We start from the raw sequence: 26,631 nt of genomic DNA, 5'->3' as shown, positions 1-26,631 counted from the left end.
CCCTAAATCACAAATGCATCACCGGTGTTGGGTCTTTATTAAGTGCCAGGCTTTCTACGGGCCCCTCATTTAATCCTCAAAGCAAACCCATGACGTTAAGCCGTCATCCCCCCCCGCCCCTCCCCCCCCGCCCTGCATTCTGGTGGAGGAGGAACCTGTGGCTCAGAGAGGGTAGAGAACTGGCCCAGGGTCTCCCAGCTCGTGGAGCTGAAGCTTAAGCCCAAGTGGCCCAACTCCAGACTGCCTGTGTCTTCTCCAAAGGCAACTAAACAAGTTGCCCTTGATTGATCCTGTTTCAGTTCCAAGAAGTCTTGGATAGAGGCAGTGGGGCTACTCAGATGATAATCCCAGGAGAGCCAGCTGGGCCCTTGGGGTCACTGTGGTCCACCCAAATTTTGTAGATTCAGGAACTGGATTATTTTCCCCCAGTGTCTCCAATTTTGATACCATTTAGAGATAGCTACCAAACTCACAAGAGAATGAGGTATAAACCTGAGTAATTTGTTCACCTACAGTAAGGAGTAAGACAGTCAAGTGTGCTAAAGATTTGTGTCGCCTCTACAAGTGGCACATGGGAAGCACAGAACCAGAGCTCAGGGAAGCTGGCTGAATAGCCCTCCTGTTTTGTAACTGGATAGCTCTGCTGTCACCGTGGGGGGCAGATGCAACAAGAGCTGGAGTCCGTGGGTCCGTAGGTTAAGCCGCCATCTTCCCAGGTTCTGGGTCTCTGTTCTCACTCACCACCAGCTTCTTTAAACAAGCCCTTTCTTCAACAAGCCCTTTCATTAGACAAGGCCTAATATCACCTATTGGGTGATCTTTCATTTTGGTTACATTCTGGATCCTGCGCTTCTCCCACCCTTAGGTTCAAGCTGCATCCTTGCATTGACACCTCAGCTCATCTCCTTGCTTCCACTCTGCTGCCAACAGCCTCTTCTCAACACAGCAGCCTAAAAGGATCCTGTTAGAGCAGAAGTCACACTGGGTCCTCTGCCTGCTCAAAGCTCTCTGCTGGTTTCTCATCGCACTGAAAACAGAATCCAGAGTCCTGACTCTGGCCCTCAAGGTCCGTGTGCCTGCCCTCTGCATAGCTCTTACCTGCCTCCTTCCACAGCCTCCCCTCCCTGCTCTCCAGCCCTATGACCCCTCTGTTATTCTCCCGGCATGCCAAGCGTGCTTCTACCTCAGGGCCTTTGCACCTCCTGTTCCCTCTGCCCAGAATGCTCTTCCTCTGGAGCAGGCGCGTGCTTTTCTCCCTTCCTTCATCCAGGTCTCTGTCCGCATCTCACGGTATCAGAGAAACCTTCCCTTACCACCTGCTCCCATCACTTGCTCTGTCCCCACTATGCTGCCTTATTTTTCTTTGACACATATTACTTGACCCTGCATTAGCTATTTATTCATTCAACACTTATTTATTGAGCACCTGCTATGCCCCAGGCAGTGTTCTAGGCCTGGGGCTGCCACAGTGAACACAACAGATACAAATCTCTGCCCTCGAAGTTTCCATTAATTGTTCAAAGGATCGCTATCCATCTCCCCCACTAGACTAAGCTCCACAAAGGCAATGATTTCTACCTGTATGTACATAGTAGGTGCCTAATAAATATTTTTGGAATGAATGCTGATCCTTAGGCTTCTTATTTGGACTTGGGTGTTTTCCACTTGTTCATCAGCTGAACATGTATGGACCACCTCTGAGGTTGGATCACTTCTGCAGGCCACTGTCTTGCTGATTTTGCCCACTCTTACCACTTTCCACCCGGGGAAGATGCTCTCTGCCCACGTCGGTTGAACACTCTCCCACTCTCCTAAACACCGACCATGTGTGGCCCACACTTTTGAATTATCCACAAAGTTGGGGTCCTCAGGGACTAGGGAACAAAGAAAGGGTCTTGGGAAGCCCGTGTCCCCCCCACCCCCATCAGGGCTCAGCAGGTGCTTATGGGATGGGGTGAGTATGCAACCCGGATGTTTTGTAAGCACCTGCTGTATGCACATAGGCCTTGCACGTGGTCCTGTTTTCCCCAGCTTCCCATGTTTTTCATAGTGAGTCCGGCCAGAGAGGGTCGGTGGGAGAGGGGGGCGCCCAGCCCGCGAGGCTTAGGTCTCTCCAGGTCTGTGAGCGAGAATCCTCACGAGAATCCAGAAACTCAGCCCATGAGAACAGGTTTTCATGTGGCGACAGGTCCAGTCCAACCGTGCCAAAGCCCTGCTTCTGCGGTGCGGCATTGCAGCTGACAGGCGGGCACCAGCGTCCTCGATGGAGGGTGTGAGCAGGATCTGCCCCACGAGGACGGTTTCCTGGTATCGCAAAGCAGGGCCTCTGCCAACTTGGCGTGGCCTCGGGGTGTTGACCTGCTCTGTGCAAAAGCAGGGGACTGGGAGCTCTAGTGTGGCCCTCCTCACCCTGCCTCGGTCCCCAAGCGGGGAGTGTGCAGACAGTGATCACCGGGATGTGGGGATCCTTCCGTGGCCTCATCCTCAGACCGGGATGCTTCTGCCTCTGTCGTCCGCCTCTCCCCCCACCACATTTTGGGTGCAGGCGCGGAGATGCAGGCACGCACTCCAGATTCCTCCAGAGAAACTCGATCTACAGGTGCCGGGTCCAGGCGGCTCGCGTGCCAAACCGCGGCTCTGCACTTTTTCTTGTGGAGGAAAGAAAGGGGGTGGGGTAGGGAGCCCTGAGCGCCAGCGGCCCGTCTCTAGAAGACTCCCTACTCCCCTCATAGGAGTGTCGTTGGCCATGTCCCTGCTTGGAGCCCTGGCTAACAGGCCTCCTTCCATCAGCCAGACCTCTTCAAGCTCCAGGCCTCCCTCAGCTCTGCAGCGCCTTCCACACCCACCTCCTGCTGTGTGGATTTTGGACGGGTAGATGTTTGCCATCCGTGTATGCTTTTTTTTTTGTTTGTCGAGGTGAAATGCACATAATATAACAACGGTTTTAAAGAGTACCATTCAGCGGCATTTAGTACTTTCATGATGCTGTGCAGCCACCATCTCTGGCTAGTTCCGGAACATTCTTATCCCCCTGCAAAGAGGCCCTGACTCGTTAGCAATCACTCCCACTCCCCACCCCACCCCACCCCACCTTCCCTGGCCCCTGGCAACCACCAATATGCTTTCTGTCTCTATGGAGTCACGTATTCTGGCTTTATCGTATCAGTGGGCTCATGCCACGTGTGACCTTTAATTATATCTGGTTTCTTTCACTCAGCATCATTTCATTTGAGGTTCCTCCAGGTTGTAGGATGTGTCAATCCTCTATTCTTCTTTATGGCTGAATAACGTTCCATTGTGTGTGTAATCCACAGTTGGCTTACCCGTTCATCCACTGATGGGCATGGGGGTTCATCCATGTATGTTTTTGCTACAGTAATAAAACACCAGTAAAGAAATTTGAACGAAAGGGAAATTCATAAGCGCATCACCCGAAACACAGACACATTTTCAATTTTCTGGGTTCCTTTTCTTCCCTTTTCCCATGCATGCCTGTATAATATGTTCTAGATTTCACTCTTAGGGCACGTATAGTTGGTGTTCTTCATTTCACTTGCCATCGCAAGCCTTTTTCCTTGCCTCTCCTCCTGCAGTGGTCCTTCCAGCCAGCATCTTTGACGACTGCGTCGTGCTTACTCCCTAGCAGCCCTAGCTGGGGAGGCCGCTTCCTGCCTCCTTGCCTTACCCCCACTCCCCCTGTGACAAGGTGGTGCCGTGGGGATCTGGCACCTGGACCCTTCGACCAGCCTGGAAGTTCAGGATTGATTGACTCGCTGCCTTTGGACTTGCTGAGACCCCTCTTGTCCAGTTGGTGGCCCAGGATGTTCAGGACTTTCCCGGTGGACAGGAGAAGAGGAGGAGGTCCAGAGACATAGAACAGGAAGTCTGCGAGCCATCGTGGCTTTAGAAGTAGAGCTAAGTCCTTTTGTCGGCTGGCCGGTGAGGCGTGGGGATTTACCTCTCCCTCAGCATCCTGTTCAGTTCCGTGAAATCGCACACAGGGAATGGTGATTAGGTTGCACTAGGAGACACAAGGCCTGATTCCTTTCCAAGTTCCTTGGCTGCAGTCCAGTTGAGGTCCAGGTGACAAGCCTTCAGTCTGGCTAGCCGTGCAGAAATCTGAGCACCTTTCAGCCCCCATGGCCCGTTCAAACACCAGGAAGCCCGGTGGGAGGTTGCTTTGACATTTGATCTTCTTCTACTAAAAATGGACAGCGGGGTGGGGGCTCTGAGGTCTGAGACTTTGAGAGTGATGAGGGAAGAGGGGGCCACGAACTCATGAGAGGAAGCTACTTTAAGACCACCCTGCTGTGGGAGATCCCTAACCCCACACGGGACCATTGCTACAAGCAACCTCCACGTTCGTCTCTACAGACCAGTGACAGAGATGATCATAATGAACAATATGTGGCTCCTAACACATAAAATGGACACAGGAGCTAATCTATTATGACTTGAAAAAAGCAAACTGGGGAGTGGTATGTGGGTGTGATCCTTTGCTCTAAGTGGACTGCCCCCGGCAGGAGGGGGACACTTTAATTTCTACTTTATACGTTTCTGGATTGCGATTTCTTATGAGCCTGCATAACATTTGAAATATTTCAAATCAAGATAGAACAAGCAGTTCTTAAAAAATTGTCGCTGTAAATCCGAGCCCGGCCGTTCTTCTTTCATATGGATTCGAGATTCCAGAATGTTGAACTGTAATGCCTTTGAACCCGCAGCTTCCTATATCTTGCAGAGGGCTCATTGGAATGTAGACCGCTGGGCCCCACCCCCAGAGTTTGATTCAGTGGGTCAAGGGTGGGGGCCCAAGCATTTGCTTCTCCAGCAGGTGATGCTGGCCTCCCGGTCCGGGGACTGCCCACTTTGAGAACTACTCCCGTGAGCGTAATCATCGGAGAACATCCCCACAGCCTCTTCCTCCTGGAGAAAGTTCTTGGGACTTCTGCCCCTGCTCTCGACCTAAGGAGCTCACATGATTTCATTTGCAGTCTTTGAGGTTGTTCATCCTCACGTGGGGCTTCCTGCCTCCCCACCTTCTTCCTGCAGCGTCGGGGAGGATGCCTGCCCGTCTGGCCGCTCCCAAGGCACCCCCTCTGTGGGGCTGGGCTCCTCGGGCCACCCTTTAAGGCCATAACTGGGGCCTGCCGTGGTATATTCCCTCACTGTTCTTCAGCACTAGACATTCAAGATTCCATCTGTGTCCCCTGGTGTTAAAAGGGGGCCGGAGAAGGCAGGGAGCAGCGTGTCTTAAGCACCTACTGTGTATGCCCAATGCCATTTCGAGCGCTTCAGCTTCTCTTTCCACACTGAAATCCCGAGTACTGCCTTTCCTCTCCTTCTCCCCCTCCGGCGAGTTTGAGAGCATCACCTGGATCTGCAGGGTGGGATGGGCAGACGGGCCTTCTAACCCCCCTGGCGGCCAGCCCATCAAGTCTCAAGGGATCACTCCCAGAGGTGACCTTTCCCAACTGGCCCATCCCACCGGAGGAGGCCAGAGTGTAACCCGCTCCCATGCAGGCCTCCGGGCCCTAAAGCCTGGGCTTGGTCAGACTTCTGTTCCTGGGGCCTCCCTGATGGAGGCAGGTGGCAGGGGGAATGACTCCAGGCCAGTGGGCTCTGGAGCGAGCGGGCCAGCGAGTGTCTTGTAGGCACGCCAGGGCTTCCCTGCGGAGGCTCCTCTGGGCACCTGCCTCAGGGAGGAGAGGCTTCCCTGCTGAGGCCACCCAGTCCCCCCAGGGCTCACCGGCTTCTGTCCCCAGCCAGGTGGGGGCAAGAAGGGCCCGGCGTGCCCGAGCCTTTCCGCTGGGCTCCCGTGGGCCGTCCCGGTGGAGCTGGCTGAGTGCAGCTCTTTGCCCTGCCTCCCTGCTCCCTGTCTCTGGGGTACCAGGCAGGCCCAGTTTGATGGACACCCAGCCCCCAGTGTAGGCTCATCTCGGTAAACTTCTGGCTAGGTGTCCGTGTGTCACTGTGTGTCACTGAGGGCCCTCCCAGAACAGGGCTTCTCATCCGAACGAGGGACAGGTAGTTGTCGTCACACTCTTGCCTGGGGCTGCAGCCGTGAGTCTTTATTTTAATTTTTAGTCTCTGTATGAATGTAAGGCTGATTTCCCAGGGGCAAGGTTCAACTGATTTGCGCCCTTTCTGAAAGTGCCGTGAGTAATTTGGGTCCTTCCGTAGGTGTTTACAGCAGGTGCATTCTTGGTCTTTTGAGGTCAGAGGCTAGAGCTCTGGACCGTGCGGGATTTTCTCTCCAAAATCACTTGTCAGAACTTCCCAGAAGGGACCGATACTTTTGGTTGGTTCGAGGGGCAGAGACTTACTTTGATATCCCTGTTTGAGAGGAACACAGCCCCCCTGGGTGTCCCCAGGCATCTCTCCTCAAGCGGGCAGATGGGATGGGGTGGGGGACGCGTCCTGCTAGGCGGTGGCACCATCTTCCACGCCCCGAGCACGCCCCCCACCAGAGCATGTTCCCGAGTCCTGGCTCCCAGGAGCCCGAAACCCCAATTAGCAGGCAGAGCGGGGCGGCCACTCAGCCAGGCTGCGGCGGTTGTATTCTGATATAATAACAGACTGCTCCGGGCATGCTTCTCTTGCAAAATTCTGGGCTGCAACCACCGATGTGTGAGGTGGGGAGGCGGAGGGAGGGAGTTTATTTGATCTTCAGGTGAAAGGAGGCTTTATAAATAGGTCACCTTGTTCCACATCCTGAATTTCATTCTTTCCCCATCTTGGGTCAAAACAATGGTTTTACTGTTCTGGGGTCAATCGGACACGCACTGGAGCTAAAAGGAGGTGAGTGTGTGTCTGCCACTCTCCGGTGGCCCACCTCAGCGTGTGCCCGCCCCTCCCCACCACATCCATCCGCCACCGGTCACCTTGGATGTGTCTCCGTCAGAGAGGACTGCCCTTTCGACAGACTTTTTCTTAAACAACAAAACAAAAGGATACTTTTGAGTAGAGGTGGGCTCCAGGGTCGGTGGATCCCAAAGTGCTTTTATGGAAAATGGCTTTAACTGAAGGGCTAGCATAGTGTCGCAGGCCGGTGCTGAGCTTGCTGTCCTGTCGGCATCAAGGGTTGAAATGCTTGCCCCTCCCCAGTCCCTGCCCACTGAGGTCCATCCTTCCGCGCCTGACCTTCACCGAGCACAGAACCGCTGTACAGCCGCCGTGGGTTTCAGGGCTTGGAACACAGCAGTTCTGATCTTGTTTGGGGTCAGCAGAGACCGTAGCTACCCTATTTTTTACAGGGCAAAATAAAATTGTGACTTAGAAACAATGCAATTGGATGTCTTGGGAGAAATCATTGTAGAAATAATGTCTCTCTTTGGGATGGCCCCAGGGCTGCACCGAGGGATTCTCATCCTTTATTTTAAATGCCTTCCTGCCGACTCTGGATCCTTCCTATCTTCCCGGGTAAATCAAACATTTATCCTGTGCTTGCTTGAGAAGAAGTGACACGAGTGGAGAGCCTTTAGGAATTACTTTGGGAACAGCTTGTTTGTGGAAGTGCAAAGTCAGTATTTTTTCAGTCTTTATTCTTTTTGGTGTGTGCTTAAAAATCATTTCATGACCAAAGTAAGACATGCATTTAAAAAAATTCAATTCAAAAAACGTTCAAAGTCGGGCCCCCTGGGTGACTCTGTCGGTTAAGTGTCTGGCTCTTGATCTCAGCTCAGGTCTTGGTCTCAGGGTCATGAGTTCAAGCCCCACATTGGGCTCCGTGCTGGGTGTGGAGCCTCCTTAAAAACAAACAAACAAACAAACAAACAAAAAAACACGTTTAAAGTGAATGCATCTTTCCTCCCACCCCACCCTCCAGGGTTAACCATTGTGAAAGGTTTGACGTTCATTCATTTAGACCTTCCTCTATGCCTATAGACGTACATGCGCACACAGAGAATCTTCTTAAATTGTTCTTACAGAAATGGGATCACGTTCTGCATATTGTTCTCCAATTTACTTTCTTAAAATGTAACAGCATCACGTTACATTTTTAAGTCAGCAGTCTGAGGGGCTCTCTCCTTCTCTCCAGGGCTGTGGGGTCATAGGGCAGTGAGCGCGTCCCTGTGCAGGGCTCTTGGGTTTCCTAGACAAGATCCTGATGGGGGATTGCTGAGTGTTTTACACCTGGCTGGGGGTTGCCACATGGCCTGTCTGGGACACACCCCCACACCTGTGCGTGAGTGGCATTCCCCCACATTCTCTCGAGATTTCCCCCAACCTTGTTAGCCCTCTGCATCCCACATGGCTCCCTGTCCCCTCTCATGGATGGTACTCTGCCAGCATCCCTTGATTCTGTGACTCAGAGAGAGAGAGGAGAGCACGGCACATCCGACAACCTGCTCTCTCTAGCAGCAGTGGGAGCGGGAGGTTTTGGGAAGCTCAACTACTTTGAGCCCAGGGGTCCACCTGGAATTCCATTATGGACAGGTGGCTCTGATGGGTCCTGGAGCCACAGGCCACCCCATCCCATGGCGGCTGCAGGGTACACTAGGTGGGATGCTTTTGCCCAGTAGAGGGTCTGAGAGGCATCCCCTTTTGCAGTGATCCATGAACTGACTTTTGACCCCTCGAAGATGATGCATATGCGGCATTAGTGAGGGAGAGGTAAGGGGTGTTCAGGGGAGGGAAAGGGGTCCCACCGAGTCAAACCGTAGCACTTACAGTAGACACCCCCGCTGAGTCCCCCACCCCCAACCCCCCATCCCTAGTCCCAGAGCTTTTAATCTTACCCACCCACATGATTGTGAGTAAATGCAAAATCTTAAAGCTTCTAGAGTGTGTTTGTTCATGTCCCTCTGGGTCCCTCTTCAGGGTAAAACAAGTCCGTTTACAGGGCCAGGGTGTGAAGTGCAGGTGTCCCCGCCCTGTGGCTGTGAGCCCCGCTTCCCTTGCACCGTGTGCCCCGCCCCCCCAGCCCTCCAGTGCTGGAGACACACGCTCACAACCGTGTGCTTGGCTTTGATGCTGGGGCGGGTCCTCCTCTCTATCCCTGTGGTACGGGGGGCCAGTGCTGTGCCAGGCTTGGGGTGGGCATGAGTGGGAGGAGGGACCCGGCTGAGCGGGGAGCAGGGGAGCAGGGGAAGGTGGAGCGTGAAGCGTGGAGCCTCGGGAGCACGCTCAGCCTCAGTGAGCCCAGCCCAGCCGCTCCTCCCCAGGGGCAGATGACTGCAGCTTGCCTGCCACTCCAGGTGAGCAAGCCGTCCCAGCAGCCTTTCCAGAACCACTGAGGGCGACTTTGACCGCACAGAGCCCCGCGCCAGCACCGGCTCTAGAACTTGACCCCAAACAAGGCGCAGTTCTATGTTAGGACTTGCGCGCTCTCGGACAGTTGTCAGGTGTCCTTTCTCTCGGGCCCTTTCAATACACCCTTTTATGGTTCTTTTTCTCCTTGGACCCTTTTTGGTCTTTAATCTGATTTTACCTGTAGAAGAATGTTGCTGGGAGCTCCCGACCCAGAATGATGCGTCGACTCCCCGTAACATGCAAGAAGAATAGTCCTACAGTCAGAGCTTCTTTGAACATACTTTACTTTGCTTCCCCTTCAGTGCCTGCGCACACAGGTGTGTGTGTGTGTGTGTGTGTGTGTGTGTGTGTGTGTGTGTGTGTAATGCATTCTTACTCCTGCTGCCTTTGTGTTTGCTGAGCAGGACAACGATCCACCCACCCACCCAGTCGGCAAATCCCTGCCTCCCCCCGGCGCCCCCAGCCTCGGTCACACTGGAGTCCTTTTCACTCCTGCTCCAGGTGTGACTTTGGTCTCTGGGAAGCACCAGGGACTGAGGGACAGTGGGAACAGTGTATTATTTGGGCAATCAGAGATTGGCGGGGCGGGAGGGGTGCCCGCCCGGAATTTGTCTTGAGGGCTGGCTTGGGACGGCCGTGAGCAGGACCAGGGGGATGTGGCCTTGGGGGCCCCGCGGCTGATGCGTGTATGAGCCTTCGGAACGGAGCTCCCGCAGAGAGAACGAGAGAACTGCAGCCCGGCCCCGCCTGGACTTGCACACCCTCCCCTGCTCGTTAGCCCCAATGCTGCAGCTGCCGGGGCTCTGAGGGTGCGTGTGGCTACGTGTGACCGGTAGGAGGTGGGGGCGGCGGCAGGGCCGTCTCTGTCCTCCATCCCTCCTGTTCTAGGCCACTCCACGGCCACACCCCCTGCAGCTTTGTTTCTCCCGGAGGGACAAGGCCTGGGTCCTCTCAATTCGTGGAGACCCACTAAGGACTTACTGAGCCATCCCAGGCCCTGACACTCCCAGGGCAGCCCTAGGCCGCGAAAGGCCTGGACCTGTGCATTTGCCTCTCAGAAGGCAAGAGAGGGGACTGGTCCCAGAGCTGGGGCCTGTGCTGCTGCTTCCGGTGCCTCCCTGAGGTTCGGTACCCACTGGGGACTCTCTCCTTGGCCATGTTGACAGGAGCTGCACAGGCCGAACCAGTGCTTCTGTGACTCCACACCTGGGGGGTGGCGCAACATGTCCAGGCATTTTGGAGATCGTGTCGGCCGATTTGCCTGGGTTTAGAACAGGGGTCAGCAAACTATGGCCCCTGGGCCAAATCTGGCCCACTGTCTGTTTTTTGTACAGTTTTGTTGGAATATAGCCATGCCCATTCATTTCTGTATTATCGGGAAAGCCTAGAATATTTACTGTCTGGCCCCTGACAGAACACGTTTGCCAACCCCTGGCTTGGAAGGGACTTTAAATTTGTTCTGCTCAGACACATGGGTCTTGGCTCAAAGACAGCGTCCATCATAGGGCCAAGTGCAGTGACCAGGAAGATGGATAACAGTGATCTTTGTTCAGTGTACAGAACAGAGACTAGAAAATAAAAATCAAAAACAAAACAAAAGGGAAAATGCCAGCCGTCCTAGGTCCTCTCTGGAACACTGTCTCGGCTGAGCCTTCGGAAGCATGGGGCACCCATCTTAATGGAGGGCCAGACAGAGCCTCGAGGAAGCTCAGGCAGAGTCCTAGGCAGCGGCCCGAGGCACTGTTTCAGTGAGCGGGTTTCCTCCCAGGACTAGAAGCCCCAGGAGCAGTGCTGGTGGAGGAGAGCAAAGTAGGGGGGTGCAAATGCAGGGGAAGAACCCTATAGGCCATCCCCAAGGCAGGGGTAGCGGAGCTGCAGGAGACCTGCAGCAGGGTGAAGCTCTGCGGCCACATTTGAAAAAAGAAGGGAGGAGAGGGGCAGCTGGATGGCTTCGGTGGCCTTGCACGGCAAGGAGGTGGCTGGGTACGGATAGCAGGAGGTCTACGAGAGGGAAGTGTCCGCTTTGACCGTAGTCTGGACGTAGGGCGGGGAACAGGCAGGCGACAGGTGAATCGAGAGTGGCTCCAGGGTTGCTATGGTGGTTGACCACGTGGGGATGACTCTGAAGGCAGGATGGCCCAGAAGCAGCAGAGTGGGTGGGCCACAGCCCCCGGCCAGGCTCTGGGATGCCCTTGCGCGGGAGCTTCTCACGGGGCTGCACACACTTTTACCTGTCTCCCTTCCTCCCAGGGCCTCCCGCTGGTCAAGGCCATGTGGTCCAGGGGCCAGAAAGGACCTTCCCCCTTGGATGGCTTCTCCCCATCACCCCCCTCTCGCACACGTCCTGCCTGCCCAGTGTCTCCCCCGACCCCCAGCCTTCTCCACGCTCCACACCTATGCCCAGGGTAGGGGTGGGATCTCCGGTGCCAAGACGCTGGGATAGAGCCCACGGAAGGGCAATGGCCTCTTTGTTCCAGGAAGCAGTAAAATGAGCTGTCTTAGGAAGTCAGCTCCTTCCTCGTCCTCTGGAGAGCTCCCCACAGGGTCCTGCACGGAGAGGTCGCTGGGTACCAGCCAGAGTGAGGCGTCCAGGCAGAGACGGATATGGGTGCTTCTGACTTTGAGAACTGCCCCTGACCACCTCAAGAGGAGACTCGAATGGAGTCTGGGGAGGCACGGTAGAGAGAAGTCAGGGAAGGCTGTAGCCGGGCGGCCCCCAGTCTCTGTAGTTATGAGGACCACGTTTGTACCCCAAAACCCCAGCTCTCCACCCCCACAGAGCCTGGCAAGCAGGTGCCAAAGCCACGGAGTGCCCCCTCAGCAGGGCCACAGGCAAGTGCTGGAGGTTTTGAAGGCTCTCAGGAGCCAGTGGGCCTGAAGGCTTGAAATTGGGATTGTCCTGGGGGATCCAGGACGTAAAGTCGTGATATCCACAGAACTTTCCAGAACCCGGGTGGTCCTCTAGCTGCAGAGGGACATCTCTGCACGATACCAGCTTTGCATACATTTGACACAAGATGTCCTAACCTGTCTCTGAAGAAATGACCATGCCTCAGGGAGTGAGTGAGCCTTCCATTCCACAGCAGAAAGGGGAAGACGAGAAGCTTGATGTGCTCAATGAAGTTGGGGGTGGGGGTTGCAATCGAGTCTTCCCACACAGGGACCTTTATCCTGCCGAAAGCCAACCTCCTAGAGGCCTGGCCGCCCTGGAGATGTGGTCCCAGCGGAGGGAGGCAGCTTGGGGTCGGCTAAGAAGACGGACAACCAGAGACAGCAAGCCTGTTGCTGATCCCTCCCTCCCCCTGGCCCCACTGGCCCCCCTCTCCCAGATTCCCCTGCACAGCTCTCCCTCCCCTCCCAGCGGGTACTCTCTCCCTGCCACCTGCAGAAGGGAGTCCCGCAGCACCCCGCCCCCCCACAGCGGGTTCCTTTGGACCGTCTTCATCCCAGGCACCGCAGTGCTCCTTGGAACCAGGGACCCCCGTGATGCTTTTCCCAGCAGCCAGGCACCCATGGCTTCTCGCCCAGGCTCCTCCATGTGCTCATTCAGGGACATTTACTTAGCCAGGAGCCTGCCTTCTCCCTTGTCTGGTCGGTCGCAGGAGCCCCTCCCCCAAACCAGGCAGCCAAGAGTCCCTTCCACAGGCCAAGGAGGTTTGTGATGGCAGAAAGAAGCTTTTCTTCAGTGAGGCTCAGGAAACCCAAATGGCATGTTCTTTTCCCTTATCCAAGGCTGGACACTGAGGACGGGAATGGCGGGGGTGGTCAGTTGGCCCCACATTTCAGACCCTCGTCCTTGGCACTGCTAATGGAGACACTGGGACAGATGCAGTGAAATCTCCCCTCCAAACCCATGACCCTGACCTTTGAGGAGCCAAGTGATGGTGAAGTCAGAGTGGGAACAAGGGCTCTTGGAGTCAGATTTCTTCCCCAGATGGGCCGTTGGGACCCGAGGGGCCAAATGTTGGCTGCTGGTTGAGGGGTGTGGGTAGGGAAAAGTGTCAGTCCTTTAAGTGTTGGTCCAGAACTACTTGACGGCGGAGGAGGGGGGGGTCAGAGCCTCTGTTCTCACCTGACCAGGGGCCATGAGAAGAGTGTCACTGGTGGCCCTGGCCCAGGAGGGACATAGGACTTGCTGGAGAGGTCGCTGCAGCCTCGGGGACCAGCAAGCCAGGAGCCCCCTAGGGCCTCCCAGCTGAGTGCGCATGCAGACCCCCAAGTGAGCTTTCCACCTGCACCGGAGTCCCCTTCCCTAGCATGAACCCCCGGAAGCAGCTGTGCTAGAAAAGAAGAGGGGCAGGGAAATGAGGCCTGGCCGCTTCTGCTGCCTCTCACGGCTTCACTTTCCCCCCAGACCACAGGCAAGGGGAATAAGCTTCCCCTTGCTTTGACCAAGGAGGATACCCACTGCCTCAAGGCTGATTGAGGATCCAGGCCAGCTGGCCTTCTGCCCTGGGAAACCGTGGTTAGGTATCTGGTGAGTGTCGTGCCGCCAACACCATCGAGCATGATGCCCGGCTCCCAAGCCCACCTCTCCATGCTGCCTCCTTCCTAACAGTGTAGCCTCAGGGACAGAGCCACGGCTGCAGCCTGCCCCGCGTCGGGTGTGCCGGGAGCCCAGAAGCCAGGTTGCCGGGACCTGTCTGCACGGGCAGCCTTGTACTCCTAACTGCCGTGTTCCCCTTCTTCCCGCACCCCCTGCTCACCCGGCCTCCTGTTTCTCTTTCCATCCATCAGGCAACACTGAGGGCCCCACAGTCGCCAGAGGCCGCCTACCAACCTTCCTTGGGACTTCTGTGGGGGCCTCATCACAAAACTGGACGGGAGACCCCACGATTGATGAGTTTGCCCTGGGAGTCAGTGCGAAGGTGAAACCAAAGGCGAACATGGGTCAGAAGGTCACCGGAGGGATCAAGACTGTGGACATGAGGGACCCCACGTACCGGCCCCTGAAGCAGGAGCTCCAGAGCCTGGACTACTGCAAGCCCACCCGCCTGGACCTGCTGCTAGACATGCCCCCCGTGTCCTACGACGTCCAGCTGCTCCACTCGTGGAACAACAATGACCGATCGCTCAACGTCTTTGTGAAGGAAGACGACAAGCTGATCTTTCACCGGCATCCGGTGGCCCAGAGCACAGACGCCATCAGGGGCAAAGTCGGGTACACGCGCGGGCTGCACGTATGGCAGATCACGTGGGCCATGAGGCAGCGGGGCACACATGCTGTGGTGGGGGTGGCGACAGCAGACGCCCCCCTGCACTCCGTCGGGTACACAACCCTCGTGGGGAATAACCACGAGTCTTGGGGCTGGGACTTGGGGCGCAACCGGCTCTACCACGATGGCAAAAACCAACCGAGCAAAACATACCCGGCCTTTTTGGAGCCGGATGAGACATTTATTGTCCCTGACTCGTTCCTCGTGGCCCTGGACATGGATGATGGGACTCTGAGCTTCATTGTGGATGGACAGTACATGGGAGTGGCTTTTCGAGGACTCAAGGGCAAAAAACTGTATCCTGTAGTGAGCGCCGTCTGGGGCCACTGTGAGATCCGCATGCGCTACTTGAATGGACTCGACCGTAAGTGTCCTATGTTCTTCTGTCCAGTGTGACAGGGTTCCCGGACTCCCTGTGGCCCCGGGGTCCTGGCTGCACCTGACCAAAAATTTATAGCCATTGGAACTAAAATGTCTTTAAGTAGATATCCCAACATATTCATATCCTCAGAGGCTATTCTTGCCTGCCTCTGCTTAAATGAAGAATTCTAGCTGGAGTCTGCCAGATTACCTGCCAGCACCCGATGGATGGATGAATGAGTGGGTGGATGGATGGATGAGTGGATGGATGGATGGATGGATGAGTGGATGGATGGATGGATGGATGGATGAGTGGATGGATGGATGGATGAGTGGATGGATGGATGGATGAGTGGATGGATGGATGGATGGATGGATGAGTGGATGGATGGATGGATGAGTGGATGGATGGATGGATGGATGGATGGATGGATGGATGGATGGATGAGTGGATGGATGGATGGATGAGTGGATGGATGGATGGATGGATGGATGAGTGGATGGATGGATGGATGAGTGGATGGATGGATGGATGGATGAGTGGATGGATGGATGGATGGATGGATGAGTGGATGGATGGATGGATGAGTGGATGGATGGATGGATGGATGGATGAGTGGATGGATGGATGGATGGATGGATGGATGGATGGATGGATGAGTGGATGAATGGACATGTGGATAGATGGATGGATGCATGGTTAGATGCTCTTTGTCTCTGGTTGACCTGCCTCCAGTTTTGATCTGCAGTTGACCAACAGTAGCCAGCATATTATTGAGTTGGGGTTTGCAGTCTTGGGGTTATGGGGACCTCTTACATAAATGAAAGCCAGTGGCCTCTCTTATTCGTTAGGCTTAGGGTCTCTCTCTTCTGGTGCTGGAATCTTCTGAGTTGGTTCCTTTAGACCATGGTCCCCTGGGAGGGGCTTGTTCAGTCATGATGTCAAGAGACCTTTGGAGAAGAGCATGTGGATTAGAAACAGGCTGAATCAGCAGTGATTTCCACCAGTCCTTTGGAAAAGGGAGTGGCCTTTCTCAGACCACATGGGAAAATAGCCCACATGTGGCACACTGTCTTAGTTTAGGAGGTGGAGGACTCTGTGGCTTTGTGGCTGGTACCCCATGGTGGCAAGAGGTCCCAGGGTTCCGGAACTATCCATCCCTGTACTTGACCCTTGCTCTTTCATGGGTCCTTTCTACCATCTGCAGACCCCACCTTGGAAAGGGGGTGGGCAGAAAGCTTTGCCCACCCACATGTTGACTGTCCCTATGGGGCAGGTTTGGCCTGGCACCTGGTAGGCCAGGTGAGCAGTCAGGGAAGCCCCTGCTGGGGTCAGAAGCACAGACGCTTACTTTGGTCTTGCAGCCTCCAAACCTTCAGCTTCTCCCATGCCTTGTCCCTACTTCAGCCTTGGAAGATACCAGAGAAAGTCTCTAGGGACATAAGTCGGAGGGAACTCTTAAACACTTCTCTTTGGAAGTCTCCACCACCCCCCTTTCCCTTGCTCCTTGTCTCTGCCTTTGGCCTGGTGATAGCAGTGACCTCATCTCTGCAGCCTAGGACCCCTAGGTCATGGTGCTCCCGGCAGGGGCAGCCAGGTGTGCACCCAGCAGGTAGCCTCCCCAAGGAAGTAACCTCAGATCTCATATAAGGAACCAGCAGAGCAAGTTCTGTGAGTCTGTCTCCCCAGGTGATGGTAATAGAAAGTCCACAGCCAAATCTACCCTAGGCCGGGATGGGCAGGGATTGGGAGAACCAGGCACATCTTGCCCAGGACCTTGGATGTCAGGAGCCCTGGGCCTGCAGAGGAGTGACCATGGCCCTAGTTAGTTCAATGCCCATTCTGTGCAGAGGAATGAATTGCTGGTCTCCCTGTGTTGTTGCCAGTCACTGAGACTGCTGGTCTCCACGAGCAGCGCAGCCTTCATCCCCTCCAGGAACAGGTGCATCAGCACTCACTGTTCACCTAGCCAACTCTAATACAGAACACAGACCCCTGAGGGGCCCAGAGGGAACACTAGCCTGTTCACTGTGGCAAGTCAGGGCACACTCAAGCAGAATTATTCCTCCGCCGAGTCAGGGCAAGGCTCGGCAAAGGTTCTGCCAGAACAGTCCTGGAGGCGTCTTGTAACCAGATAGATGCCCTGTCATCAGCTCAGCATCAGATGGGACATTGGATGCTTTTATAGTTTTTCTTGTCAGGGGAAATGGAAAAGGATTAAGGGGAGTGGGAACGGGCATGGGAATGTGTCGTTGAGAGTTGCATCTCTGAGCTGGGTCTTGGGTGGAGACTCCCAGTGCCCGTTGGCTTGAGCCCACCTTGCATTCTCTTGATTAATGATGAGGACCCCTGCCTCCCCAGAAATGCCATGCTGTAACCCAAGCCGAGTCTGCCTCCCCGCTGGGCAGCAGAGACAGTCGCTGGGGTGCGGCAAGGAAAGGATTTATTGGGAGAGGCAGTCAGACAAGGAGACGGGAGGGCAAGCCTCAAATCCACCTCCCTGAAGGGAGAGTCAGGGGAATTTAAAGGCGAAAGGAAAATGTCTGGGGAAAAAGTTGCCCTGGTCGTCTGCCGCTGCGATCAGTCCCATGACCTCTGGTTGCTGGTTTCGATACCAGGCAACACCAGGGTTCGCTCCCTTGCCTCCTCAACTTCTCCAGCCCTGGTCAGACCTAAGTGGGCCCCGTTCTGCACAGCCAGGTGACTTTGGGGGATCCAGATGGGAAAACCCAGGAGGGTGACACAGCATCCCCAGCCCGATGCACGTGTGGAGAGCGGGATAAACGCCAGCCTCAACCTGCTTACCCACACCTCGGTTCTGTACTGAGAGCATCTCATGCCCTAGAAGGATCACTCTGGCTGCCGTGTAGAAATGAACGGTGGGGGCGAGAGTGGCTGCTGGGAGGCCAGGGAGGAGCCATGGCGGTTGTCCATGGGAGAGGTGACCTGACCCGGGCTCGGGCCAGGGTGGGGGGGGTTAAGTTTGAGATGCTCACTCCACACATCTAGGTGGCTCTGCAAATCTGGAGACAAGATCAGTGGGGTAGTCACCAATGGCTGAGCCCCCTGGATGAGATCACCTAGGGAGTGAGGGGACAGGGCTGAGGTGGAGCGCTGGGGCGCACCCATGTTTCAGGGTCAGGTGGATGAAGGGGAAAGAAGGCAGAGTGGCCGTGGGGCTTAGGGGGAGAGTCGTGACCTGGACAACAAATGAAGAGAGGACTTCCAGAAAGACAAGGCGATGCCAGGTCAAGAACAGTGATGGCTGAGAATTGTCCATCAGCTTTGGCAACAAGGCCATCACTGGTGACCTTGACAGAAGTCGTCAGGGTCGGGTGGGGTCAGAAGCCTGACAGAGCAGTGGGTTTACAGAGGAACAGGAAGGGTGGTGTGTTCGATTCCTGGGGCTGCTGGAACAGATGACCACCAGCTGGGTGCTTAAAACAACAGAATGCATTCTGTCACCGTTCCGGAGCCCAGATGTCCAAAATCGGAGTGTCAACAGGGTTGGTTCCTTCTGAGGGCTCTGAGGCGAAACCTCCCCAGGCCTCCTTCCTGGCTCCTGCTGGTTGCCGGCAGTCCTTGTTCATGCACGCATTACCCCGTCTCTGCCTCCATCCCTACATGGCCTCCTGTGTCTGTCCTCATCTTACCGGGACACCAGCCATTGGATTCAGGGCCCAGCCTACTCCAGCATGACCTCATCTTAAGATGCAGATTACATCTGCAAAGATGCTATTTCCAAGAGGGCCACATTCTGAGGATCCAGGCGGTTCTGAATTTAGGAGGGGGGGACACTCTCCTCCCCCATTATAGATGTGGAGACAGTGACTCTAGACCACTCCTACAGGACCCCCATGCCACCCCCTGAGGGGAAGGTGAGACAGCAGTCAGATGGGGTATCCATTGGGTGAGGTCGAAGGCGCCCAAGTCTTCTGCCCAGGAGGGTTTGCCTTACCTTCCAAGGTAGCTGAGGAAGGGGGAATGTCATGGCTAGACCAGGTCTGAGGTCCACCAGGGGAGCAGAGTGTGACAGGCAGAAAGTCTGGCCAGGGCTGGCTAGAGACATCTGGGGGTCACAGCCTTGGAGACAGTCTGACCTGTTAGCCCTCCAAGGGCTGTCTGGGAAATCGTCTATGCCCTCCTTCCCCGCCCCAACCCAGCCCAGCCACCAGGTCCTGACCTCAGCAGGGAACAGTGGTTTGTAGAGCTGGTCAGCCAGAGTTGCTAAGCGAGGCCTCCCTGGGTGCTGTTGTACTCCCTGCCCCCTTCCCCTGTGCGCCGGGCAGACCCTCCCCAGCAGAGTCCCTGCCCCCTTCCCCTGTGCGCCGGGCAGAGTCCCTGCCCCCTTCCCCTGTGCGCCGGGCAGGCCCTCCCAGCAGAGTCCCTGTGCCCGTGCAGGGGCCAGGGCAAAGGCGGAGAGTGATCAGTGTGTCCCTGGGTGACCTCCCCCACCCGCCAGCCAGCTCTGACCACAGGCCACTTGTTCTGACTCCTCAGGCCTTGAGACCTTCTAGGGCTGAAGCCGCAGCTAGAGGGGCGTTGGTGTCACCTTCCTCTTTCCCGGGGTGAAAGGGTGGAGATGACCATTGTAGGGGGAGACAGGGCCCAGCACGGCCCCAGGCCTGCCCGTTCCCTGGACATGCAGAAGGAAAAGACCTGCTTGCAAGCCGCAGACTGGCCGTCACCCAAGGGAGACTCCCTGCCCATGGGTCCTCGCTGCCCCCACCGCTTGTGACTGCATCTCCCACTAAGGAAGGCTTTTGTCTGCATTCCTCTGTTTTCAAATTCTCCCTTTTACAGCTCCCAGAGAAGTTTGGTGAGGTTTTTTGTGATTGTGGGTTCGGAGAGGGCTCAGCTCTTTTCCTCAAGAGGCTTTTGACTTGGTGACCTCCTCCGGGTGTCCTCCTGGCCTCCCTAGATGCCCTCCCAGGGCGCCTCACCGGATGGTGTCTCCTACCTGCACCCCCATTCTAGCTGGGCTCCAGGGAAGTGCCTAGGCAGGGACACTAATCTCCCCAACCTGCAAGGGCTTCCTTCTGGGGGAGAGAGGCCACTTAGGAGGGAAGGGGTCGTTCTGGGCCCCTTTTTCCCCAAAAGTCTGGGCATATGAGGACAGCAGGCTCTCGGAGTCGGGGGAACAGGGAACCAGAGTTGCCTCGCCACCCAGCCGGGTGTCAGGCATCCTTCCCTGGTTGCCAAGAACAAGGGGTCAGTGTTTTGTTTTGCTTCTTTTCTGTAAAAACCGCTTACTGTCAAGGGGAAACGCACACCTATCCTGATGGTCCTCCAGAATGGCCAGCCCCCACCCATGACTTTCTAGAATCCATTTCACGGAGCATTTTCACTGTAAGCTACGTGCAGGAGTAAGCATGCAGTCCGTCTCAGGACCGGTGAAGACGATGGATGAGAATGGGAACATGGCTGGATCAGGGGCACTTCCTGACGTGAGCCATCTGTCCTTGACCTCACAGACCCAAGTTCATTCCCTGAGCCCGTGACAGCACAGCAGCAGGCTCTGAAGGCGTGAGTTGGGTTGTAGTCTCTCTGAGAAGTGCGGGACAGCCACAGGTCGGCGTGCTGGGCTGTGCATGGTCAGGACACCAGGTAATCTTTCCTCCTAGACATGTGGAAGTTAGTGCAGAGACCTATCCGGTTCTGCAACCTTTGGCTCTCATAAATAGCACCTGATTCACTTCCCAATTTCTGTGCTGTACTCAGTGCCCCCCCGCCCCCGCCATTCGTATAAACCATGTAAAGTTTAGGACGAGCATCTCAGCTTCCTGGAGGCGGGCCTAGCAGCTGAGGCCCCTTGCACAGGCCTTCCCTGTTTGGGAACTTCTTTGGTGGAACTTCAGGGGGTACCTGGCTTTGTGGATGGAGCTGGATACAGAGCCTGCAGGCCCCTGTCAAAAGCGTTGGGGTGGGGAAGGCCTTCTCGGGTTCCGTTAGTGACCAGCTGAAATCAGGACAGACGTTTTCCGTGGCCTGGTGCCCACGTCCAGTTGCACTCCTGGTCTCTGCCCGGCCTTTGGAAAGCAGTCAGACCATGACCCTGTGCATCATCGTTTGTCCCCTACAAGAGCCAGGAAGGAGAGGGATGACCTGTGCATGTGTTTGCGGCCCCCAGGAACAGACCCATCCCTGGGACGCTTGCATGACTGGCCGTATTTTCGGCTCCGGGTGCATCACGCCATCTGCTGTAGCTGCTCCTTCTGCAGCTCATCCCGGCAGATCTGGGATGTCTGAAGGACACATCCCTTCTGGGTTCACAACCGCTCCCTAACTGGATTATTTAGTGTGGTCCAAAGATGGTCGGGCAGAGGAAGCTCCCGTGTTGGCGTAGAGAGAGCCAGACTATGGAATTGGCTGGACCTGGGTGTATATCCACGTTCTAGCCCTTGGCTCTCCCCTCCCCAAGCCATTTCCCCATCTGTGGATTGGGCCGGGGTGGGGACCACAGTCCCTGCCAGGCCCCTGATTTGTGTTCCACAAGCTGCTGCTGGTGCTGCGATGTTAATTTCAGGTGGGCTGTCCCCCAAAATAAGGGAACTGGAGTGGGGGGCTCTGCAGGGCTCTGCCCTTTAGAAACATTTCTTAGTGAGCGTCCCCATGGGGTGCCTGAGAAACCATTAAGCTAAGAGGCTCTGATGGGAACTCCCTCTCAACCCTCCCTCCACAGCCCTACATGGCACTCTGGCCACATTCAGTGGCTCTTGATGCTTTCTCAAGTGTCCGCAGCCACCAGGGGAAGCCCCTCTGCCTCCCCATGGGGGCCGAGCCACATTCTGGAGGGAGAAGGGGCTGGCCCGTTGTGGCAGATGGAGAGAGCTCCTGCGTGGAGGAGAGGAAGGGCCGCCGAATTCCCCCACTCGATCCACTGAAGGGCCACTCAGCGTGTCCAGGCCAAGAGCCACTGGGAGGCATTTCTGGCCTTCGGGATCCCAGCGGGAGGAGACTGAGGCATCTGGTCCGGATTCCTCATCTTCCAGATGGGGAAACTGAGGCCTAGGCAGCGGGAGGGGTCTACTCGAGGTCAGGCTGCTGGACAGGGTGGAAATGAGGAGCCAGATGTGGGGCCGCACGCGCAGGATGCTTTAGGATGAGGGAGACCCGAGGCTGTGTGGGCTCGCAGGCGGGAGAAGCCCGTCCCTGCTCACCGGGAGTCTGGAATGCTTGGCCCCCAAAGGGCGGAAGATCATTTAGCTCATCCTCCTGCCTCCAGGCAGGGCTCCCCTTAATCACCCTGTGCTGTCCAGGAACGGCCCCGTTTCAAAGCTTTTCATGAAAAACATTGACCAGTTCAGTTCCCTTTCCCGTCTCGCTGTGGCTAACGGCCCGTGGGAGAGGAAGAGCAGTTGCTCGCCTTCTTTTAAAGCCAGGAATTTAGTCAATGTGTTACCAAGCCTGAGATTTACTCTTGTAATAACAGCTCTGTTGAGATGTAATTCACAGGCTGTACTAGTTCCGCGTTTAAAGCGCACGACCACTGTGCCCCTATGACTACGGTCGGTTTTAGCGCACCTGCATGCCCCCCAAACCCGTTACTCATCCCCAGCCTCTCCCTATCCCTCCACACCTCCAGCTGTAGCATTTGCTCATCGATAGTTCAGTTTTTTTTTTAAGATTTTATTTATTTATTTGAGAGAGAGAGAGAGAATGAGAGATAGAGAGCACGAGAGGGAAGAGGGTCAGAGGGAGAAGCAGACTCCCCGCCGAGCAGGGAGCCCGATGCGGGACTCGATCCCGGGACTCCAGGATCATGACCTGAGCCGAAGGCAGTCGCTTCACCGACTGAGCCACCCAGGCGCCCCAATAGTTCAGTTTTTTAAATATTATTTTTAATATTCGGAGACACACGTGGATCCACTTCTCATGGGGGGCATGGGGTCTCGAGGGAAATGCTTTTTTTTTTTTTTTCTTTTTCTCAGATTTCTGGTCAGAGGGCAGTCTCAGTGTCAAGGGGAGACCCTGGCCAAAGCCACAGTCACGCTCCCTTCGGCTCTTTCCAGATCCGCAACGCCGTGGGGCAGCCCCGAGCAGCTCCAGGCGTGCTCACCTTCACCTTGCTTCTGGGAAGAGAGCCAGGAAAAGTCAACTGCAGGGAGGCAGGGAGAGCGGGGCCCACTCTGCCCGCCGCGGCCTCCAGGGCCTGGGAGAGAGTGACTTTCACACTCCTTCTGGAGCAGAGTTTATCTGAGACTCAGGCTGCATGAGCATCCCTTGGGGGAAGACAGGTGTCCGGGCCGTCTGGGGACATAAGGGCCGAAGTGCTCTTGCAGGCTGCAGCTGGAAGTCCCTCTCAAATCCAGGTGCCCAAGGCAGCGCCGCTGTGAGCCCTGGCCTCAGTTGCCCTGGCTGTGAGATGCTCTGGCGGTGCCCGGGGCAGCCTCGAGAGTCCCGGGTGCAGAGACTGGGCTGGCATGTCCACTTTCCCTTGCCTGGGCCTCTCGGCTCCACTCTGTCAGGTGGGAAGAAGTGCGAGGACCTAGGGTTTCTATAGACACTCCCCCTTCAGGCCGTGGGGCGGCTGGGCCTGCCTCCTATAGAGTGTGTCTCTGGACCAGCATTTGGTTGCTGAGCCCGGGCTGCCTGGATTCGGACCGCAGCGTGTAACCTTGACGCATCAGGCCCCCTCTGCCTCAGTGCTGGGCTAACGTGGATTCCCTTCCCGAATGCCCGCGCAGGGTCTGGAGCTCTGGCCTGTACTGGGATGGGCTGTCTTCCACGTACCGGGTCCGACACGCCATGAAGGCTTGTCCCGGGGCGGGGCGGGGGGGGGGCGGGGGGATAAGAGGAACGGCGGCCTGGGTTCAGATCCAGCTCCTCCTACCAGTGCTGTGACCCTGGGCAAGGTATTTGGACTCTATCCCTCAGCGTCCTCATCTGTAAAATGGGAATGATAATATGGAAGCCTCCCTGGGATTGTTAAGTCCCTCGGAACAAACCGTAGTAAACCGTCAACTGAGTTGGCGTCTCCAGAGGCCTCACAAAGGTGCCTGGCCCAGAGCAGGTTCTCCGTGTTAGCGATTAACAGCTGGTTTAAAATGTAAAGTTGCCTCGTTACTAATCGTCTATTGACGCTAATACCGCTACGATGGCTGTCCTTGTTAGCACTGTTCGTTCTAGAGCCTTCCAGAGCTGTGCTAACACGTCATTGCTCTCTCCTCCGTGCCCCCAGCCGAGCCCCTGCCGCTCATGGATCTCTGCCGCCGCTCGGTGCGCCTGGCCCTGGGGAAGGAGCGTCTGGGTGACATCCACACACTACCACTGCCGGCCTCCCTCAAGGCCTACCTCCTCTACCAGTGACGCTGCCCCCCGGCCTCGCCAGCACGCCGGCCACCTGGTGCCACCTCACCGGCCTGCCGCCGTACCCTGCGCCTCGGACCGGGATCCGGCCACCGGGAGGAAGGCCCTGCTCTTCCTCCCCATCCTGCCCGCTGCCCCTGCCGGCCACCAACAGCTGGACACAGGCTCCTCCATTCCCTGTCCCCACGTTGGCAGAAGCCCCCCCGCCCCCCCGCACGCCGTGTCCACGGTCCCTCTTCGGAAAAAGACCCAGAGAACAGACTCCTAGGAAGCCCTCCACTGAGCTCCGATCCGCCCTCGGGGTGGCACGGGGATCCCCGCCCCGACCTGCCAGGTCCCGGGAGGAGGTGCCCTGGTGCCAAGAGCAGATCCCAGGGGCGCTGAGAGGTGCTCAGATGGGGGCTGGTGCTGAGGCCAGTGGGGCCCCGCCACAGCAGACAACACTCAGGACGTCAGGAACTCACCATGGACACCGAGGCAGAAGCCAAAACGGAACCTCCACAGGCACATACGAGTGCCCTGCGTCGGCCCCGGCTGTCAGCCCCCCGGTACCCTGTATTTATTCTTTTCACAATGACAAAAGCCATTTATTTATTCCATTTAGAAAGGAAACCTGGTTTCATTTCCCTCTCTCCGGAGTGTTCTGTTGCTTTGCTTCCACCTGCCCCTCCCTGGGATGTGTGTGCTTCACCCGTCCCTCTCGTGGGGCTGTGGCTGTGGTGTGTCCTCACGTGGGCACAAGGGTGTCCCTGTGTGGGTCCCCGGACCTACAGTTTCCAGGGGGTTCTGCTCTGGGTTCCCGAGCACATGCAGTATGAGAGTCTTGGGGGGCCCGTCTGCAAGGGCTGTGGCGCTCCCCGTGTCTCCAGGCAGGAGACAGACATCTTTGCACGTGGTTTTCTTTCTTTAGTCTTCTGTGGGGGGCGGGAGGAGGGTTGTGTTTGCTTTTGCTTTCCCGGCTGAGACCTCCCATGTGCATCCTCAGAAGCTCTGGCTTCCCAGAGCCGGAACTAAGAAGGGAGGATGATGAGTGGGTCTCCAGCCCCAGGGAAGCCAGGGGCGCGCGGCGGGGTGGGGAGACCAGAGTGAGGTCGTGCCCCTCGGAAGCCAGCGCCGGCCTCCACTTCGTGCCCCCGTCCAGGCTCTGCGCCCAGGGGGAGCAGCCTCAGCTCATCCCGACCCCCCAGAGCCACACGAGGAGCAGGGTGGGGTGGGGCGGGGCAGCCAGCAGAAGAGGGCCCCTCGCGCCCTGCCACAGCTCCCCCACGTAGCAGACCCCAGCCCCTGCCGCCGCACTCACTGCTCCCTTGATCTTGAAGTCAACTCGCTTAGAATCTGACTTCTGTTCATTTCTGTACAGGTACAATAGATGACTTTATTTGTTTAAATGTTTAATATATATACATATATATTTGTCTGTAAGAATTACGTTTTAAACAGCTGCTGTAGGGTACCTTTAAAAAACAAAGTCTTCCAGTGGAGTATATTTTTTAAAGCACAAAATTGGTGCCAAGTCTGGGTGAGGAATGTAAATTACCCCCTTATTGTTTTGAGTTTTTTTCCAAGGTGGGGGGAGAAACCTTACCTGTAAGACTTTTAGAGACTTTTCCTCACTCCTATTTCAGGGTGGGTCATGTTCTCATGAATGTTGCACACGAGCGAGTTTTACTGACACAGATCCCAGCCTCATCGCCTTGAGCCAGCGTTCTGCCATCGACGCTGGATGAATGGCGGGCTCGTGGTCATCTCGCCGCACCTCTGTCCGGGCTTCCCAAACCTCAGCCCCACCCTTCTTTCCCTCTCCGCCCAGAACCTTGTGACCTGTACAGTTTTAAAACTCCCGTTCTATTTTATGATGGTTAATAATAGTCAGTAACCTAATAAAGGAAAGTTTATTAAAATACAAAACCACTTTTGAGTACTTTCTGTGCCTTGGGGGAAGGGAAAGGGGTGTGGCCAAGCCCTCCCTCCCCCCCCCCCCCGCCCCATCCCGGGTCCAGTTTTCAATAGATAATGAAGTGATCCCCTGGGACTTCATGGCACAGGGTGGGAGGCCAGCCAGAGCCCCAATGAGGAGGAGAATCCTAGAGAGGTGATCCTAGAATGCCCCCATCCCTTTTCAGAAGTTCTTGAGCCTGCAGCCCAGACTAAGACTTTCTGAGCCCGATAGGAAGGATTCTGCCCATTGGTGAGAGCCTCTGGCTCATCGGTATCCTACAGCTTGGGTTCACAGTGGGCTCTTTAGGGGCAGGGTAGAAGCCCGTGGGAGCATCCTCAGAGTCCAGGCTCTGCACACGTGGTAGAAGGAGCTGGTCCCTCACTCACCTCTGTGTTCCCACTGCCAAGTGTGCAGTGATGCTGATGAGCCTTCGTGGGGAACCCATTCTGCCCGCTGCTGTGGGCAGGCCCCCCCCCCTTCTTCCCCTAGCAGAGGAGACAGGAAAATCCAGCTGATTCAGAGGACTGGTGAGTGATAACGTGAATAGTCAA

General features: G+C 56.1%; 1 protein-coding gene across 2 annotated transcripts in view; it reads left to right on the top strand.

Moving 5' to 3' along the window:
* The window catches only part of SPSB1 (splA/ryanodine receptor domain and SOCS box containing 1), a 67,411-nt gene extending 43,093 nt beyond the window's left edge, over positions 1–24,318 (top strand). For both annotated transcript variants that reach the window (XM_088022620.1, XM_028108619.2), the window contains exons 2-3: positions 13,993–14,835; positions 24,014–24,318. In XM_088022620.1, the coding sequence (XP_087878746.1) occupies positions 14,142–14,835; positions 24,014–24,141 (822 nt within the window). In that variant the 5' untranslated portion in view covers positions 13,993–14,141 and the 3' untranslated portion in view covers positions 24,142–24,318. The remainder of the gene's footprint in view (positions 1–13,992; positions 14,836–24,013) is intronic.
* The last annotated feature ends 2,313 nt before the right edge of the window (positions 24,319–26,631 follow it).

The sequence above is a fragment of the Eumetopias jubatus genome, unplaced genomic scaffold, assembly GCF_037043125.1.
Source record: "Eumetopias jubatus isolate StellerSeaLion01/CBP00866 unplaced genomic scaffold, mEumJub1_p1.0 scaffold_4, whole genome shotgun sequence".
NCBI lineage: Eukaryota > Metazoa > Chordata > Mammalia > Carnivora > Otariidae > Eumetopias > Eumetopias jubatus.
Note: the sequence above shows the minus strand (reverse complement) of the source record. Positions and strands in the feature narration are given on the sequence as shown.